Raw genomic sequence first — 15,858 nt, 5'->3', positions numbered from 1 at the left:
AAAGATGTGACAACCCTACTGTACATCTTGCCCTCCTCCTCTTCCTTTGGAAACCAGTCCTCACCCTGAGAAAGTGCCTATCCCTAAGCCTAGCCATGGCAGCCTGAAGGTGCACGAGCCTCTCAATGTGGACCAACAGGGCCAGAAAGCTGGCAGTGGAAGAGTTAACCCTCCAGCCTCTCCGCGTGAATCTTGAGCTATTAATACCCACGCTGCTTTATCTGTCAGAGGGAGCTGGCTGCTCTGTCAACGAGACAAGCCCTGCGGATGTGGGTCTCCTCTACGACAGGGTCCAGAAGTTTGTATTCCTGGGGCAAGAGAGAGAGGCTGCATGCGCTTGGCCCAGCGTGAGCGTCTCCAGGACTCCTTGGCTACGCAGCCTCTGATGCCAAGGAGGCATCCTTCTCTCTCTCTCTCTCAATTCCATCTCATGCACATATATTTCTCATCGCTTACTTGCTTGTTGACTGTCATCACCAGTCCGCCTCTCATCCTCTTGTCCCAGAAAGCCAAAGTGCTGAGGCTTGCTGTGTGTCCGCACTCAAGGAGGTCAACAGCTGCCTCCGGGTGATGGAAAAGAAAACTTTCCTCAGGATGGACCGTCCCAGGATGGCTTGACTAGCCCAGTGTGAAGCCTGGCTTGACAAATCTGTCTGAGGACTGGATGCAGAAAGGATGACAGACTTTTCGGATGAAGCCGGGCCACAGTAGCTGTTGCCTGCAGTCGCCAAATCTACTTGATGCCTAGTGCACTGGGAAGAGGACCACCATGTGCTGAGGTTTGGGAAACGTGGCCTCACAAAGCATCTAATTTGCAAAAGTCTTCCATCAAACCCACAAGATATTTTGGCTGGCTCCAGGCTGATGATGACTCTCTGAGGATCCGTACCCATCGTGAAAGACTGTGTCAAGGTTTGACAACGACAGGGGTCTTCTCTGAGTAGGTGGAAACTACAGAGATCTCTCCCATTGCTGCAGAGAGGGATGGCTCCGCTTCTGGAGGACACTTCCAGGGAGGTATTCACTTGTCTGCTCAAGACAGAAAGAAAATGACCAAACCCATGCGAGAAGACAAGAAGCTCTACTCTATTGCAACCTGCAAAGGAGACTATTAAAGTACAGAACTAACAAGGTAGGGTTTGTTTCCTTGCTCAGGACACAGCCACCCCCTGCCAAACCTATTTCGTCTCTTCAGCGCTGGAGTCTCCTAGTTTGGTGTGCGGTGTAGGCAGCCCCTTGGCAGGGGATGCTGAGAGCAGTTGCATGTTGGAAAGGGAGGCCGGTGACTGGAGAGAGGATCAAGGTGTGAGATGCTTGATCTGGGCAGCCGGGCCATCAGGAGTGCTGGGGGCGACCCCATCCGGTGCCCAAAAAGATGCTAGCAGCACTGGCCAGCAGGAGTGGCACAGCCGGGTTCGCACCCTTCCTGGCATCCTTGAGGAGATGGATTCCTTCTGCTTTTCCTGTTTCCAAAAGGAGGAGCTGCAGCCTTTGCAACTGAACAGGTGGGTCAAAAGACTTCCCAGCCCAGTTCTCCTATTGTCCCTATGAACACATAAAGAGAAATCTTGTAATGCCTTTGAGACTAACTGAAAGAAAGAAATTGGCAGCATGAGCTTTCATAGACTTCAGTCTACTTCCTCAGATGCAGCTTTCTGCAAACTTGTGCCCTAAGGACCTTTGGACTCCAATTCCCATTAGCTCCGCCAATGGCCATGCAGTCTGGGCTTTATGGGAGTTGAAATCCAAAACAGATTGGGGAAAACCTGGCCAAGACCATCCAGCATTCATGAAGAGAGATATTAAGACTCAAATATGAATTAAAATGATGCTTCCCCCAGCTGGAAGCTTAATCCATGCCCAGGACGTGAGGGCATGGGTTGTGATGACTGGAGTGGTGGAGGAAACTCTTTGTACATGCTCAGGTATACTGTTTATTCTTCTTTCTCGTGTCCCAAGCTTTGCAAATAGGTTCTATGAAGGTTCTGCATTGAATCAAACCTTCCATATGGGCAGGTAATGGAAAACATGGGAATGATTTATAGGAACTCTTTATCCCCAAGCACAATACTGTCTGTTTTTCATTGGGAGTGGTTAGTTCTCTCGGATCTCCAACCAGAAATCTTTTCCATCATCTATGCTTTGAAATGGGTGCCAGTATCTGAAATTGAGATCTCACTGAGCATTTCCCCAAAAAGATATCAGTCCTGTGTTTCTCAATAAAGGGCTGGTTTAAGTCGAAATGCTGGAAGTTGCCTACTATTGAGTTAGAGTCTAGACCATCAACTGGGTATTGTCAACTCTTCTTGGTGGGACCTTTCTAGAGTCCAGAAAAGCTGCGGATTGAAACTGGGACTGTCTGAATGCAAAGCTGGGGCTCCCCATTGAGCTATGGCCCCTCACACAAAGACATTGGTTCACTTGATGGCTTTACTTACTGCACCTTTCAGTTTTTTCCCCAAGTTTGGGAAGTTGCAGCCCAGTGAGTTAGTCCTTCTAAGCCTGCTGGAGAAAATGCAGCCATAGGGTCCCATTCGTCTATCCGTGCGCCTTCTGTGGGACAGTTCAGCTTAAACTCATTGCTAACCACAGGATTTTTTGGGCCAAGACAGGAGGAGTCACCTCCCAAAAGAGAAGCAATATGGGGCACAGAATCATCTTGTGCTGTTGCCTTTGATCTAGTTAGATAAACATATGGAGCAGACTTATACCAAGCTAGATTCAGATCTTGGGAAAGTTAGCTGGAGGTTGTTAATCCAGTTCTTAGTCCTCACTAAAGTAGATGCCAGCCACAGATGCTGGCGAAACGTCAGGAATAAACTCTTCAAGAACATGGCCACATAGCCTGAAAAACCCACAAAAAACTGTAGGCTCATTGAATCAGCTGAATTTACTGAAGCACTGATTTACTGAGTTCTTATTCATGTAATGATTTTTCCACCTAGTTGATCTTAACAATGGGATTTAGGCCTTGCACTGCAACTCCCAGAATCTCCCAGTTGGGGGTGGGATCACCTTTTTAAGATCTTACCCATGTAGCCCAGCACTGTGCCCAAAAAATACCAGCAGCTTTCCCGATCTCTGACAGGCATCTTCTACGTAATCCTGGCCATTGAATAGGAGGCACTGGAGACTGAACCACTTTCCCAAACTCTACAAGCACACACTCAACTTTGCATGCTGACATGGTTCAAACAGTTCCCCATCTATCCTACACTTGCTTTTGGGTTTGGTGGAGGGCTTTTGCAAAAACTGGCCCTGCTTCTCCTGTGCTTTAAACAGAAATTGTAGAGGCGTCTCTTCTCCTGACCTGGCTGTAAAGCATAGTGGGTCAGCAGCAGGTTGAAAGGGACATTCCCTTCTTATTTCTCTCTATGTTGGGGTGTCATCAAAGCACAGGAGCAGGTTAGAGGAAAACATGGCAACTCCACCAACACCCAAAGAAGAAAAATGAATGCTGAGACTATATTTGTACTGTCCACACCTCTCTTGCTAAAAACAGGAGTGTGAACCATTCTTGAAATTCACTTTAGAGAGGTGTTGATATTTCTTAAAAATACCATGCACCCTTACTTTAGTCACTGGAAACAGCATGAGACTTAATGGACGGAGAAAATCCAGGAGTGTCATGGTACGGGGACAGAAGGTTGATCTTATTCCGCCTGCGGATCATTGACCAATTTCTGATGTTCCTCTGAAGGGGATTTGACAGCTGGGCACCATAGGTCTGAGGCTGGGCATTTTATAAATGTGCTTATGTGATATTATCAACCCGAGATCCTTTATCATAATAATAACCTGTCTATGAAGAGACTGTCATTATCTCCCCTTGATGTATATATGTAACACAAGTTGTTGGCCTATCATTAATTTATTTTTAAGTACCGTAGGTCATGCTAGACTTCCTATTCTTGGTCTATATCATTTAAAATGCTTGCATTTGGGTTGATAGGATGTGCACTGCCCCTGTTGTCATTGTACAGGAGCAGTTTCTTTGCCTGAATTTTGCACTCTGGGTGAAGAGCATCCCTTTTTCCTTCCCATAGTGGCATAGTGACTGGAGCACTAAAACTTGGGAGATCCAGATTCAAGTCCTCATTCTGTCATGAAATTCATCGGGGTGAAAATAAGAGAGTGACTTATGTCATCTACCTTATGAAGTTGTAGAGAGATCTTGTAGCACCTTTGACACTAACTGCAGGAAAGAAGTTGGCAGCAAGAGCTTTCATAGACTTAAGTCTACTTCCTCAGATACATTTGGAGACATCCCCTGCATTGATCCATATCAACAGCACAGGAAATTGACTTAAGTCCATGAAAGCTTATGGTGCTAACTTCTTTCTTTCTGTTAGTCTCAAAGGTGCTACAAGATCTCTCTGCATACTGATTCCACAGACTAACATGGCTGTATCTTTGAATCCTTACAAGGCTGGTGTGAAGACAAAATGGAGATGGGAGGACTCATGTACACTGTTTTGAGCTGACTAGAGGAAAGAAAGGATACGAATATTAAAAACCACAACTGTCAAACTATTATTGTTACTGTGTGCCTTCAAGTCATTTCTGATTTATGGCAACCCTAAGGCTGGAGAACAACCCAAAGTCATCCAATGGGTTTCCAGGACTGAGTCCAAATTTCAACCCTGATCTCCAGAGTCCTAGACCTACATGCAAACCACTACACCACTCTGGTTCGCTATTAAAATACAGCTGGTACTTTTTCAGGGGTTGAAGAACATGGAAACAAAGAAATTAGCACCCTTTTACAAGAACAGAAGACACTTTGTGAGGACAGGAGGCAGGTTATTCACAGATCTTCATAGAATCATAGAATCATAGAGTTGGAAGAGACTGCAAGGGCCATCCAGTCCAACCCCCTGCCATGCAGGAAATCCAAATCAAAGCATCCCCGACAGCGACAGATGGCCATCCAGCCTCCGTTTGAGGCCCCCAAGGAGGGAGACTCTACTACATTCCTAGGAAGTGTGTTCCACTGTCGAACAGCCCTTACTGTCAGGAAGTTCCTCCTAATGTTCAGGTGGAATCTCTTTTCCTGCAGCTTGCATCCATTGCTCCGGGTCCTAGTCTCTGGAGCAGCAGAAAACAAGCTTGCTCCCTCCTCAATATGACATCCCTTCAAATATTTAAACAGGGCTATCATATCACCTCTTAACCTTCTTTTCTCCAGGCTAAACATCCCCAGCTCCCTAAGTCGTTCCTCATAGGGCATGGTTTCCAGACCTTTCACCATTTTAGTCACCCTCTTTGGACACATGGCTCCAGTTTCTCAATGTCCTTTTTGAACTGTGGTGCCCAGAACTGGACACAATATTCCAGGTGGGGCCTGACCAGAGCAGAATATAGTGGCACTATTACTTCCCTTGATCTAGACACTATACTTCTATTGATGCAGCCTAAAATCGCATTGGCCTTGTTAGCTGCCGCATCGCACTGTTGACTCATGTTCAACTTGTGGTCTACTTGGACTCCTAGATCCCTTTCACATGTTGTCTCCTTAATCCAGGTGTCCCCCATCCTATATCTGTGCATTTCATTTTTTCACCCTAAGTGCAGGACCTTACATTTCTCTGTGTTTAAGTTCATTTTATTAGCTGTGGTCCAGCTTTCTAGTCTATTCAGGTCATTTTGAATTTTGATCCTGTCCTCTGGAGTATTAGCTATTCCTCCTAATTTGGTGTCATCTGCAAATTTGATAAGTATGCTCCCAATTCTGTCATCCAGGTCATTGATAAAGATGTTGAATAATCTAATATTTTATGGCAAATGGAAAACTGCCCTTCCAGTCCTGCGAGGTAGGACAGTTTGCAAAATGCCCCCATTTTCTATTTAGAGGTATTTGTTCATGCCATCACAAGGGCAGGCAGAAGATATTTGCTGCCAGAGACCAAATGGCACCTATATCATATACAAGCCAGCTATCTTTAGACTGACAACTAGTTTTGTATCACACCTGACGATGGTAAGCTGCTGGTGCTGGTAGTGACAACAAACTATGTGGCTCACCCAGCCTTCTCTTCCAAGGAAAGGAGATAGCTATGGTGCTCAGGAAGAATTGCTGGGGCTAGCAATGGTCTCTGAGGTGCATCTAGATTGCAGAAACAATGCAGTTTGACACTGCTTTAACTGCCATGGCATCATCCTACAGAATCCTAGGATCTGTGGTTTTGTGATGCACCACCATTCTTTACAAGAGAAGTCTAAAGGCCTTGTAAAACTACAAATCCCAAGTTTCCAGACGATGCCACTGTAGCACTTAAGGTGGTGTTAAATTGCATTGTTTCTACAATGTAGATGCACCCAGCGTGTGTTGTAGGTAAAACTGGGCTCCAGTCCCTGCTGGTGAGCTACCATTCTCCATCAGAGCCCCTGATAACAAAATAATTTTGGAGATGATGTCCAAATGAGTCACTCGGGGATTAAGTGCCAAATCCATCCCCTTTGATGAGAAACTTTTCAATCGGCTGAAGGTCTTTTTCCCTGTCGAAGGGACTGCTTACGGGCATGTCAAGCATTAATGTCTAATCCTATGGCACAGCAGTTCACAGCCAGGAAAAGAGGCAAAGCTCCACCGATCCATTCCAGCAATTAGTTTTGTCGCTCCTTGTGTGAGGTCAAAACCACAAGAGTACTGCATCTGGCTGGTCAAATAGCAAAAGACTAGCTGTGTGTGTGTATGTGTTGTGTGTAGGGCCAGCCCTACTTCAGTTTGAGTCTCTCTTATCCAAAATGCTTGGGACCAGAAGTGTTTGGGATTTCAGAGTAGTTCAGATTTTGGAATAGCTCTATATACCTAATGAAAGATCTTGGAGATGGGATACAAGTCTAAATGTGAAATTTATATTTTGTTTGCACACACCTTATACACATACCCCAAAGGTACACAATATTTTGAATAATTTTGGGCATGAAATGGGAGGTTCTAGTGAGAGTAAAAAACACTGAACATTGTTAAATTGTGCCCTTCATTTCCACAAGAAGCAATGATGGATGCCAACTTGGATGGTTTTAAACAGGGATTAGAGAGAATCATGCCAGATAAGGCTATCAGTGGCCACTAAGAAGGGTGACTATATCAAAAGCAGGATGCATCTTCACATCAATTGCTGGGCGCATGAGATGCTGTGGCTGTGCACATACCTCTTTGTGGGTTTCTTTGTGGGCATCTTGTTAGGAAGCATAGGATTAGCAGGCCCACTTCTTAGATTCTGATGGAGTATTGGTCTTCCTGAGTAGTTTATCACATGAGGCTAGAGAAGAAGAATTCTAACAGGATAAAAGCATCTTTAGCTGATACGTATCATGCTACATCACATCCATCCTGCTGTTGCCTTGCATTCCATTTGTTATTGTAGTGAACCTTTTCATTTATGGGGAAAACCTCTCAATAGGCTCTCAATCTCACTGCTACTCTATTACTCCCTTTGTGCAATAGGTCCCTTCTTCCATGGCGGTTCCACTTCTCAGGCTCTTATGTGATGTGAATGGGCATGATTATGCTCCTCTCCCCCTCCGCCTTGCAGCGATCACTGCCACCAACACCTGCCTAAATCCAGCTGCTGTGTGCGGATTCAGACAGTAGCTGGCTTCAGGAGGTGGTTGGCAGCCCTGATCACTTGTCCCCCACTTCTTCCTCCCAAAGCCTGGTGCTGCTTTGTGAATGTGCACACAGCAGTCCCGCACTTCACAAGCAAGGGTGAGCAGCGATCACAGCTTCCAGCACCTTCCCAAAACCAGCTGCTGTGTGCCTATTCACACTTGGAAGTAGTTGGCAGCCACAATCGCTTATTCCCCGCTTCCTCTTGGAAGGCAGCATTTGGCAGTATGGAAAACAGATCACCCCAACCATGGATTGGCAAAGTGCAACCCACCGTAGGGTGGGTAAAAATATGACAATAAATGGTGCCAAGTCTGTATGCTTCCATACTGAAACCAGCACGGTTGTGGTGGGACAGCAGGATGGTGTGATAAAGTCCTTGAAAGAAAGCAGCTCCTTGTGATTTTATGTGTGTGTGTGTGTGTGTGTGCGCACATATATACACACATCAGATAGAATAAACTACCCCACCAGAGGAGAGGCAAGGAACAAAGTTTCAGATACGATCAGTTCCAGGATGAAAGAAATTGTGGATGAGACCTGGGAATGCATCACATTACAGCACCAGCCTACAACTGAACAGGCAAGACTGAATGCAGGGATTCACAATGGTGGTAGAAGCATCAAAGAAATGGGAAAAGGCCTAACTAAATGAGGTGTTGTTCCTGCAGTTAGAAACAGGTGGTGTGATATATGTGTGCATATGCACAATGGCACTAGATGGCCCTGGCAAAAAGTCCTGAAAGCCTCTATCTCTTATCTGCTAGCATACGTTCCAAGGATGTGCCCGCACTTGGAATATGTGAGTTGTTTTGACTGTGAGCTTTGCAATTCTGAGGGTCAACCTTCATGCTTGTCCAGCATACCCCTCCTTCCCTCCAGAGGGGAGCCTGGGAAGTGTGCCTAGCCCAGCATGCCAGCCGGCAGTGACGAAACTGTGGCATCATAAACATATGGCCATGCAAGCTGTTGCAGCTCAGGTTGGCTATTCCCGGGCGGCAGAGGAATGTGGCATAGAAGGACACAGGAGTGTGTGGACTCTCCTTCCACTCTGCCTGGCAAGGCTACACCTTTTCACTGCCCATTAGCATTACTGCAGTAGCAGCCGGTGGATCCCATGTCAGTGGGGTAGTAATTCCGTTTTGGGATCTAATCCAAACTTAAAGGAACTTTCCAAGGTGTTGGGCCTATTTGGAGAACAGTGTTCAGTGGCACAAGGATAACTCCTTTAAATTTCAGGCCACCAGTGCTCTGCATGCCCAACTTGTAGCCTTTTCCATAGGGGTTTTCAGTCAGATGCTGCAGTCACAGAATGCTGGATTAGAAAGGTCTTTGGAGTGACCCAGCTCTTCTTATGCCCACATAACATAAAATAAGTTGTTTCTGCATATCTGCCATTTGGGAAACAAAGCAAGAGACTAGCTGTCTTGATTATGAACAGGACAATTTCTGTGTCATCCTGAGTGCATCCGCACTGCAGGAATAATCCAGTTTGACTCCACTTTCACTGCCATGGCAATGGAATCATTGGCATTGCAGTTTGTTGTGGCACCAGAGGATGCTACAGTCGCTTTCCTTGGCTGCCTCAAATAGCACAGCTGGGAAAAAACACAGCAACTCCTTTCCCTGCAAGAGAAAGAAGAAAACATTGCCTTTTGCCACTTAAATTATGGACCTTTGATCTGATCCAGTGCAGCTCTTAACAACAACAATAGCCTTTTATTACAGTCCACAGACCATTAGGCAACACATTAAGCACATATTAAAATAGCTTTATAAAACATATGATTTAGAACATATCATTTATAACATACAATTCATACATTTGTTAATTGTTAAAAAGCAATTGATAAAGGTATTAATTGTTGAAAAGCAGCATGATAATAAAAACAAAGATAAATATTTGCACGAGTTCTTAAATACACACACACACACACACACACACACAATTTACTACTACCTTTGTTATTAAGACATAAATCGAAATGATGCATCGCATGAGATATAAATATTAATTAGGATCTATAAAAACAGCCAAGGTGTTAAAAGCCATTGGGCAGAGCTACCGTAAGTGTTACACAAGTACAGATAATCACAGCCTTACATGTTTTAACAATGGAGAAGACGAATTTAACTTATGTTCTGAGATCATCCATCCTTTTCCCTTGGCATTCCTGCACTAGATTGAATTGGCCAAGTCAACTAACGATAACCTGGATTGGAAATGATGATGGATAAGCCAACGCTGGGATGCTTTCCATGAATGTTTTTGGTGGCAGCAAAACGTGCTTTCTTTCACTGATTTTTGAAGATCACATTCAAAGTTCACGGAAGTGTTTTCGACTGCGAGGGATCGCTAGTGCGACCATTCCAGGAAACATTGCCATCAGTCTCAATTGACTTTGCTTGCCCTCAGCGTTGCTGCGATGTTGTCATGTAGTGAAGTCCCTATTGGCTGCACAAGCACTGTAATGTTGTCATGCACACTGCATTGGTTGGATCAGTCCAGGAAATAAAAAGATGCTCTAGCCAGAGCAGAGAAATGATGTTGGAGTTGCGGCAGAGACATTTCATACAGCTGTCATGTTTAATCAGGCTTGCAACAGAGTCACATATGAGCAACGTGGCCTGACAAAGTCTGAGACGAGACTGAAGGCTATTATGCTCTAATCCAGTCTTGAAGTCCAGATGTATGAAATAGGAAGCCTGCCGTGCCTTGTCACCAGGAACCAGGTTGAGACTCTGACACAGATAGTGAAACAGAAGGACAGAGGGACATGCCAGCACTTGAGTCGAACAGTGGACTTTATCAAATGGGAGGCAAGCATCAGTCCACACTCCTCAGCAGCTACAACACAAATATATGGACCCAGTAATACCTACCATAATGAAAAGTAGATTGCAGGGAGGATTTGAGATGCTTGGAGCTCCCTCGGGAGGTTGTTGCTGACAACCGACCATTCATGAAGAAGCAACATTCTTGTCTCTTCATTCCTGGCTCATGTTTCCAAAGAACCTTGGACCTTGGACCATAAATTGACACTCCCTTGGAGTGCCTCCTTGGCTTTCTTGCTGTGTCCTACTGCCTTACTGCCTTGGACTGCCTGACTCTGAGAATTGTAACTGGCTGGTAAGCTTTTGTACACAACTGGGTCTGCTACCATTTTGTCTCTAACAGACTCGGTGTAGTACTTTGCCCTTGGCTGGTCTTCAAGAGTGTGGATGGAATGCAAGAGTGTGAATGGAATCTCAGGCCCTGGAAATGACTCTCTAGGGCCAGATTAATTTCATCCAAGGAATATATAGACGTAATCTCAGAGGCTGTTTTTATCTTTGAGAATTTTTGAAGAACAGGAGAGGTTCGAGTAGATCTGAACAGCTCAAAAAAATAATTCAAACCTGTTGGCTTTCTGAGCCTCAGGGCCTTGCCATGAAAATGGGAATAATGTCGACCTGTCTTTTAGCATCGCTGGTGATGCCTGATGGCATAACGATTATAAAGTGCTTATGAAATTGAAAGAACAATATAAATTATTAAGTGCTGTTATTCTCTTCCTTTCTTGGAAAATACCAACTATCGATCAAAAGAAAGCAAAACGAAATGTCTCCGTGTATAATGATATTGGTTTCTCTCTCCTCCTCCTTCTCCTTTTTGGATCCTCTTGCCTAGTCTGGTGAAGTGTTTAGGACTGGAGAGAATCGCTGCCCTTCCCTGAGCTATAGAAGACTAGAGCTCTCCAGCAGAGAATTATGGGTCTGCCACCAAATTCCAGATCCCAGGATTTCACAGACAATTAAAGGAGCATCGAATAGTTCAGTATAGGTTTTGTTGTTGCTGTGTGTCTTCAAGTCATTTCCGATTTATGGCCACGCTAAAGTGATTTCACAGGATAACAGGGGATTTCCTGGGGCTGAGAGAGTGTGACCCGTCCAAGGTCACTCAGTAGATTTCCATGGCTGAGTGGGGATTCGAACCCTGGTCTCAGAAGCCTAGTCCAGTGCTCCATTACACCACACTGGCTCTAATATAGGTGCACTTATTTATTTATTGACTTTATCTCCTGCCTTTCTCCCAGAATGGGATTCAAGGCAATGCGTAAGGTTAAGGCTGGCAGGGTTTAAATTGGCAGGATCTAAAGAAGGAACAGGTACTGAGGAAAGGTCCCACTCAGATGTGGACAACTGTGGCTGGTCATGCAAATGATATTGGACTGCAATTCCCATACCTTACTATTAACTATGGTGCCCAGGCCTGTTGTCATATCTGACTTATGGCAACCCTTAGGTGAACCTATCATGGGGTTTTCTTGCTCAGAGAGGCTGAGAGTATGTGACTTGCCCAAGGTTGCCCCGTGGATTTGATGGCCAAGCTGGGAATCAAACCCTGATCTCCAGAGCTATTGTCCAGCACTCAAACCACAACACCATTCTGACTCCGGATGAGTATTGTTCACCAACAATATCTGGACAACCACAGTTGCCCATCCTGGGTCCCACACCAGAACATCCAGCTGAACAAAGGATAGACTGGAAGAGAATAAATCCAATCTAGAGCTGATAACATCGACGTTGTTCCAGGAACCTCCTCGACTCTGTGGCTTTTGATTTCAAGAATTTGGAAAATAAACGTTTTGGACTACAGTTCCCAAATTGCTGGTAAGGAATCCTAGCTTGGCTACGCTCTGTCTCAGCTCCCAAAGTGGGTTCCTTCATTGGGGATATGATGGCTGACCTCAAGATCCTTAGTAACACTGAATTGTAGAGTAAGGACTTTATAACACTGGGAAAATCAGGGGTTTAAACAGTGAAAATTGTGTGAAAATCGCACAATCACGATTAACATTTTCACACACATTGCAATTAAAGGACCATTATCCCGGGAATAAACAGACAATAAACAGCAACAAATAATTCACGGGATTTCCACACAAATGATTTGTTGCTGTTTATTGCCTGTTTTAATCCTGGGATAATGGCATTTTAATCGGCGACATTATGTGAAAATGTTAATGGCGATTGTGCATTTTTCACATGATTTTTGCTGTTTAAACCCCTGATTTCCCCCATGTGATAAAGTCCTAAGAAAGGTACACAAGAACCAGCATGGCACAGTGGTTTGAGCATTGAACTATGACTCTGGAGACCAGGGTTTGAATGCTGGCTTAGGCATGCAACCCTAGAGGGAAAAGTGTGACAAGAGGGGACTCCCTGGGAGTAAAGGGCCACATACAGGGCGCCAAGGGCTCCAGGGAAAGGCCCCCAAGTCACCACAAACCCCATTGGGTCATACCCTCTCAGCCTCAGAGGATAGCAACGGCAAACTCCTCCCGAAGACATTGGCCGAGAAAACCCCACAACAGGGTTGCCATAAGTCGGAAACAACTCGAAGGCGCACAGCAAGAGCAGCAAAGGAGCACAAGGCTCATCTAGGTTCAACCCCCAGCATGGATCCCACAACGGAGAAGTCTATGCACACTTGTTTTAGAGGTCGGCGCGCATCTGCGCCTTGCTAGCGGCAACATTTGGGGTCAAGGCACTCGAACGTCCATCTGCAAGACTGGCCTTGTGCGGCGGAAAACACAGGACTGGGGCTCATGTAAAAAACCAACAGTCCGCAGTTATTGCTGGGTGTTGATTGTCTGCCAACTTTCTGGCCTCGGTCCTCCCACACAGCGCCTTCTCATGCTGTGTTATGACCTGAGATCACGGTGATGGATTTCATATTTCAAATAGAGATGATTGCAATGAGTGGGTGGACAAGAACAGGCACTTGATTCAAGCCCAGCCTTCCCCAAAACCAGCCAAACCAACAATTGTGAGGTCTTGGAGCAAGTGTCCAAGCTTTACCCTCTCTTTTAATGTGGCTTAAATGATTTCAGCTTTGCTGTTCGGTCTCTTGGTGAATAAAAAGAAGCAACACAAAGGGAGCTGAAGACAGGGTAAGGGATGGAGCTGCCTGGCCAGCGTCTGCAGGTAAAGGGTATCATTTTGCCCTTTTTGTCCTTTTCATCCCAGGGATAACTACCAGTAGAGCTCTCTACCTTTTGGCTCTCCTCTTTTCTTCCTGGGCCAGAGTCCAGTTTGTGGTGGGCCAGGAGGCCATTACAGGCTTGTCTGATTAATCTCCTGTCTTGTTGTGCTCCGGGTGCTATTAATGAAAGTAAAACGCTTGGACTTTAGATAGGGATGAGAGCCAGTTTGGTGTAGTGGTTTGAGTGTTGGACTACGAATCTGGCGTCCAGGGTTCGAATCCGTGGTTGGCTGTGAAACCCAGTGGGTGACCTTGGGTGCGTCACATCACATGCTCTCAGCCTCAGGGGAAGGCAATGGCAAGCCTCCTCTGAACAAAGCTTGCCAAGAAAACCCCATGATAGCTTGGCCTGAGAGTCTCCATAAGTCATCAATGACTTTAAAGCACACAGCCAAAACAAATAATTGCCAAAGCTTGGATTTCTGAACTTGTTATCTTGCTGGACTTGACCAAATGTTTTTCTTTTCCAACGGAGAGTGTACTCAGACCTCTTGGAATTGTTTTGGGGGTGATTAGATTCTCTCTTTAAGCTTTTAAAAAAGAGATTTGTTTTGGAACCTGGGGTTTCCAAACATTTCACATCCCTTGTTCTGTTCCTCACTTTTGACTCCCTTTCTGTCGGCATTCATGACCGGCATTCGATGCTAGAAGCCTCATGGATGCAGAAGGAAAGAAATGCAACGGATCTCAGATCTCTAGCCAAGGGACCTTGCTGACCTCTAATGTGGCAATTGCATGAGAATTAAAACCGCATCTGCTAATGCTACCAAATAGAAATTTAAGGGATGGGATACATGATGGAACCCTACACTGCCCAGTTGTGCTTGACTTCTCGGTTTTCCTCCTTCTATCCCTGCTTGCGACTCCCAGCTTATAAGCAGCTGTCATATCATTGCCTTCTAACAAGCTCCATATTTAATTCCCGGGCTAATGAGATTTGCTCACATGAATTCATGCTCACATGAACCCCAGAACTTACTTTTAGTGAGAGATGCTAAGTCATAGAAGTATAGGCAAGAACTTAGAAAATGCGATTGGGGCAAATGTAGTGTGAACCACGCTCTGCTGCTGAACCGATCCATTGATTCCGATCGCAAAGTGATTTATGTATAAGTGGGAATGCGGCTGTTGTTTGTTGTGGTACCAGAGATCTCAGACAGGGAATGCTAAATGTTTTGCAAAACAATAATTTCCAGAATTACATAGCCATGGTGGTTGAAACGGTGTCAAACGGGGTTATTTCTGCAGTGTGGATGCAGCCAGTGCTGACATAATGCTTGGAATTGGTCTTTCTGCAAGCAATCAGGAAACATCTGTTGCATCTTTGCTGCCCGAGGTTCTCTCTTCTTTCTGAAAAGAGTGGCCAGCTCTTCAGATAATCCTCTAATTGGGGATTATGGCAGTTCAAATGGTCCGGCTTAATGTCTCTTGAGACCGAGATCTGGAGACTTAATCACCAGCGCCAGGGACACAGTGACCTGCCTTGTTCAGGGCGAAGAAGTTTAAGTGATGGCCTTTCCTCCTTAGATATGACCAGGGTGACCAGATGCCCTAAATGGAAAGGAGGGCAAGGCACCTTGAAATGCAGGATGTTCAAGGAAAATGTAGGCCATTGCCAAACAAAAGCTGGAAACACTCCTATAAATTCATGCTTCTTAGTCAGGCTCAAAATGGAGGATGTTCTGAAATTTCTCCTAGACAGACGGTTGAAATGTAGGGCAGGTCCTAGGAAAGGAGGATATAGGTCACCTTGGATATGACCTCCTACTATGCCAAGCAAACCAGATCTTTAATTCTGTGTCAAGTTAAAAGGGGTGCCAGTGCAGCATAGTGGTTCACGTGTTGGACTATGACTCTAGAGACCAAGGTTCGATTCCCACTCAGCCATGGCCTTGGGTAAGACATGCTCTCTCAGCCTCAGAGGAAGGCTAGGGCAAACCCTTGATCAACTCTTGCCAAGAAAGCCCCATGATAGGATCGCCTTAGGGTTGCCATAAGTCGGAAACAATTCGAAGGCATACAACAACATGAAGTTGGAGATGACTCAAAAGCCATCTAGAAACATGCAGCTCTTGCAAAAAGACAAACTGAAGCTGACCACTGGGTAGGATGGGGAAAGTGACATGCGATCTGATGCCAAAGGGGAGCGCATTCTTCTGCCACCCTCCCATCGGCCCAACAGCTGTTTCTTCCACTCCTGCCTGGCTTATTC

The 15,858-nt window shown here is 45.4% G+C and overlaps 1 protein-coding gene across 1 annotated transcript in view; it reads left to right on the top strand.

The window, feature by feature from the left end:
• The first annotated feature begins 1,429 nt into the window (after nt 1-1,429).
• The window catches only part of SBK1 (SH3 domain binding kinase 1), a 72,652-nt gene continuing 58,223 nt past the window's right edge, over nt 1,430-15,858 (top strand). The window contains exon 1 of the mRNA XM_042438723.1: nt 1,430-1,505. Within this exon, the coding sequence (XP_042294657.1) occupies nt 1,444-1,505 (62 nt within the window). The 5' untranslated portion in view covers nt 1,430-1,443. The remainder of the gene's footprint in view (nt 1,506-15,858) is intronic.

The sequence above is a fragment of the Sceloporus undulatus genome, chromosome 8 (assembly GCF_019175285.1).
Source record: "Sceloporus undulatus isolate JIND9_A2432 ecotype Alabama chromosome 8, SceUnd_v1.1, whole genome shotgun sequence".
Taxonomy (NCBI): domain Eukaryota; kingdom Metazoa; phylum Chordata; class Lepidosauria; order Squamata; family Phrynosomatidae; genus Sceloporus; species Sceloporus undulatus.
Note: the sequence above shows the minus strand (reverse complement) of the source record. Positions and strands in the feature narration are given on the sequence as shown.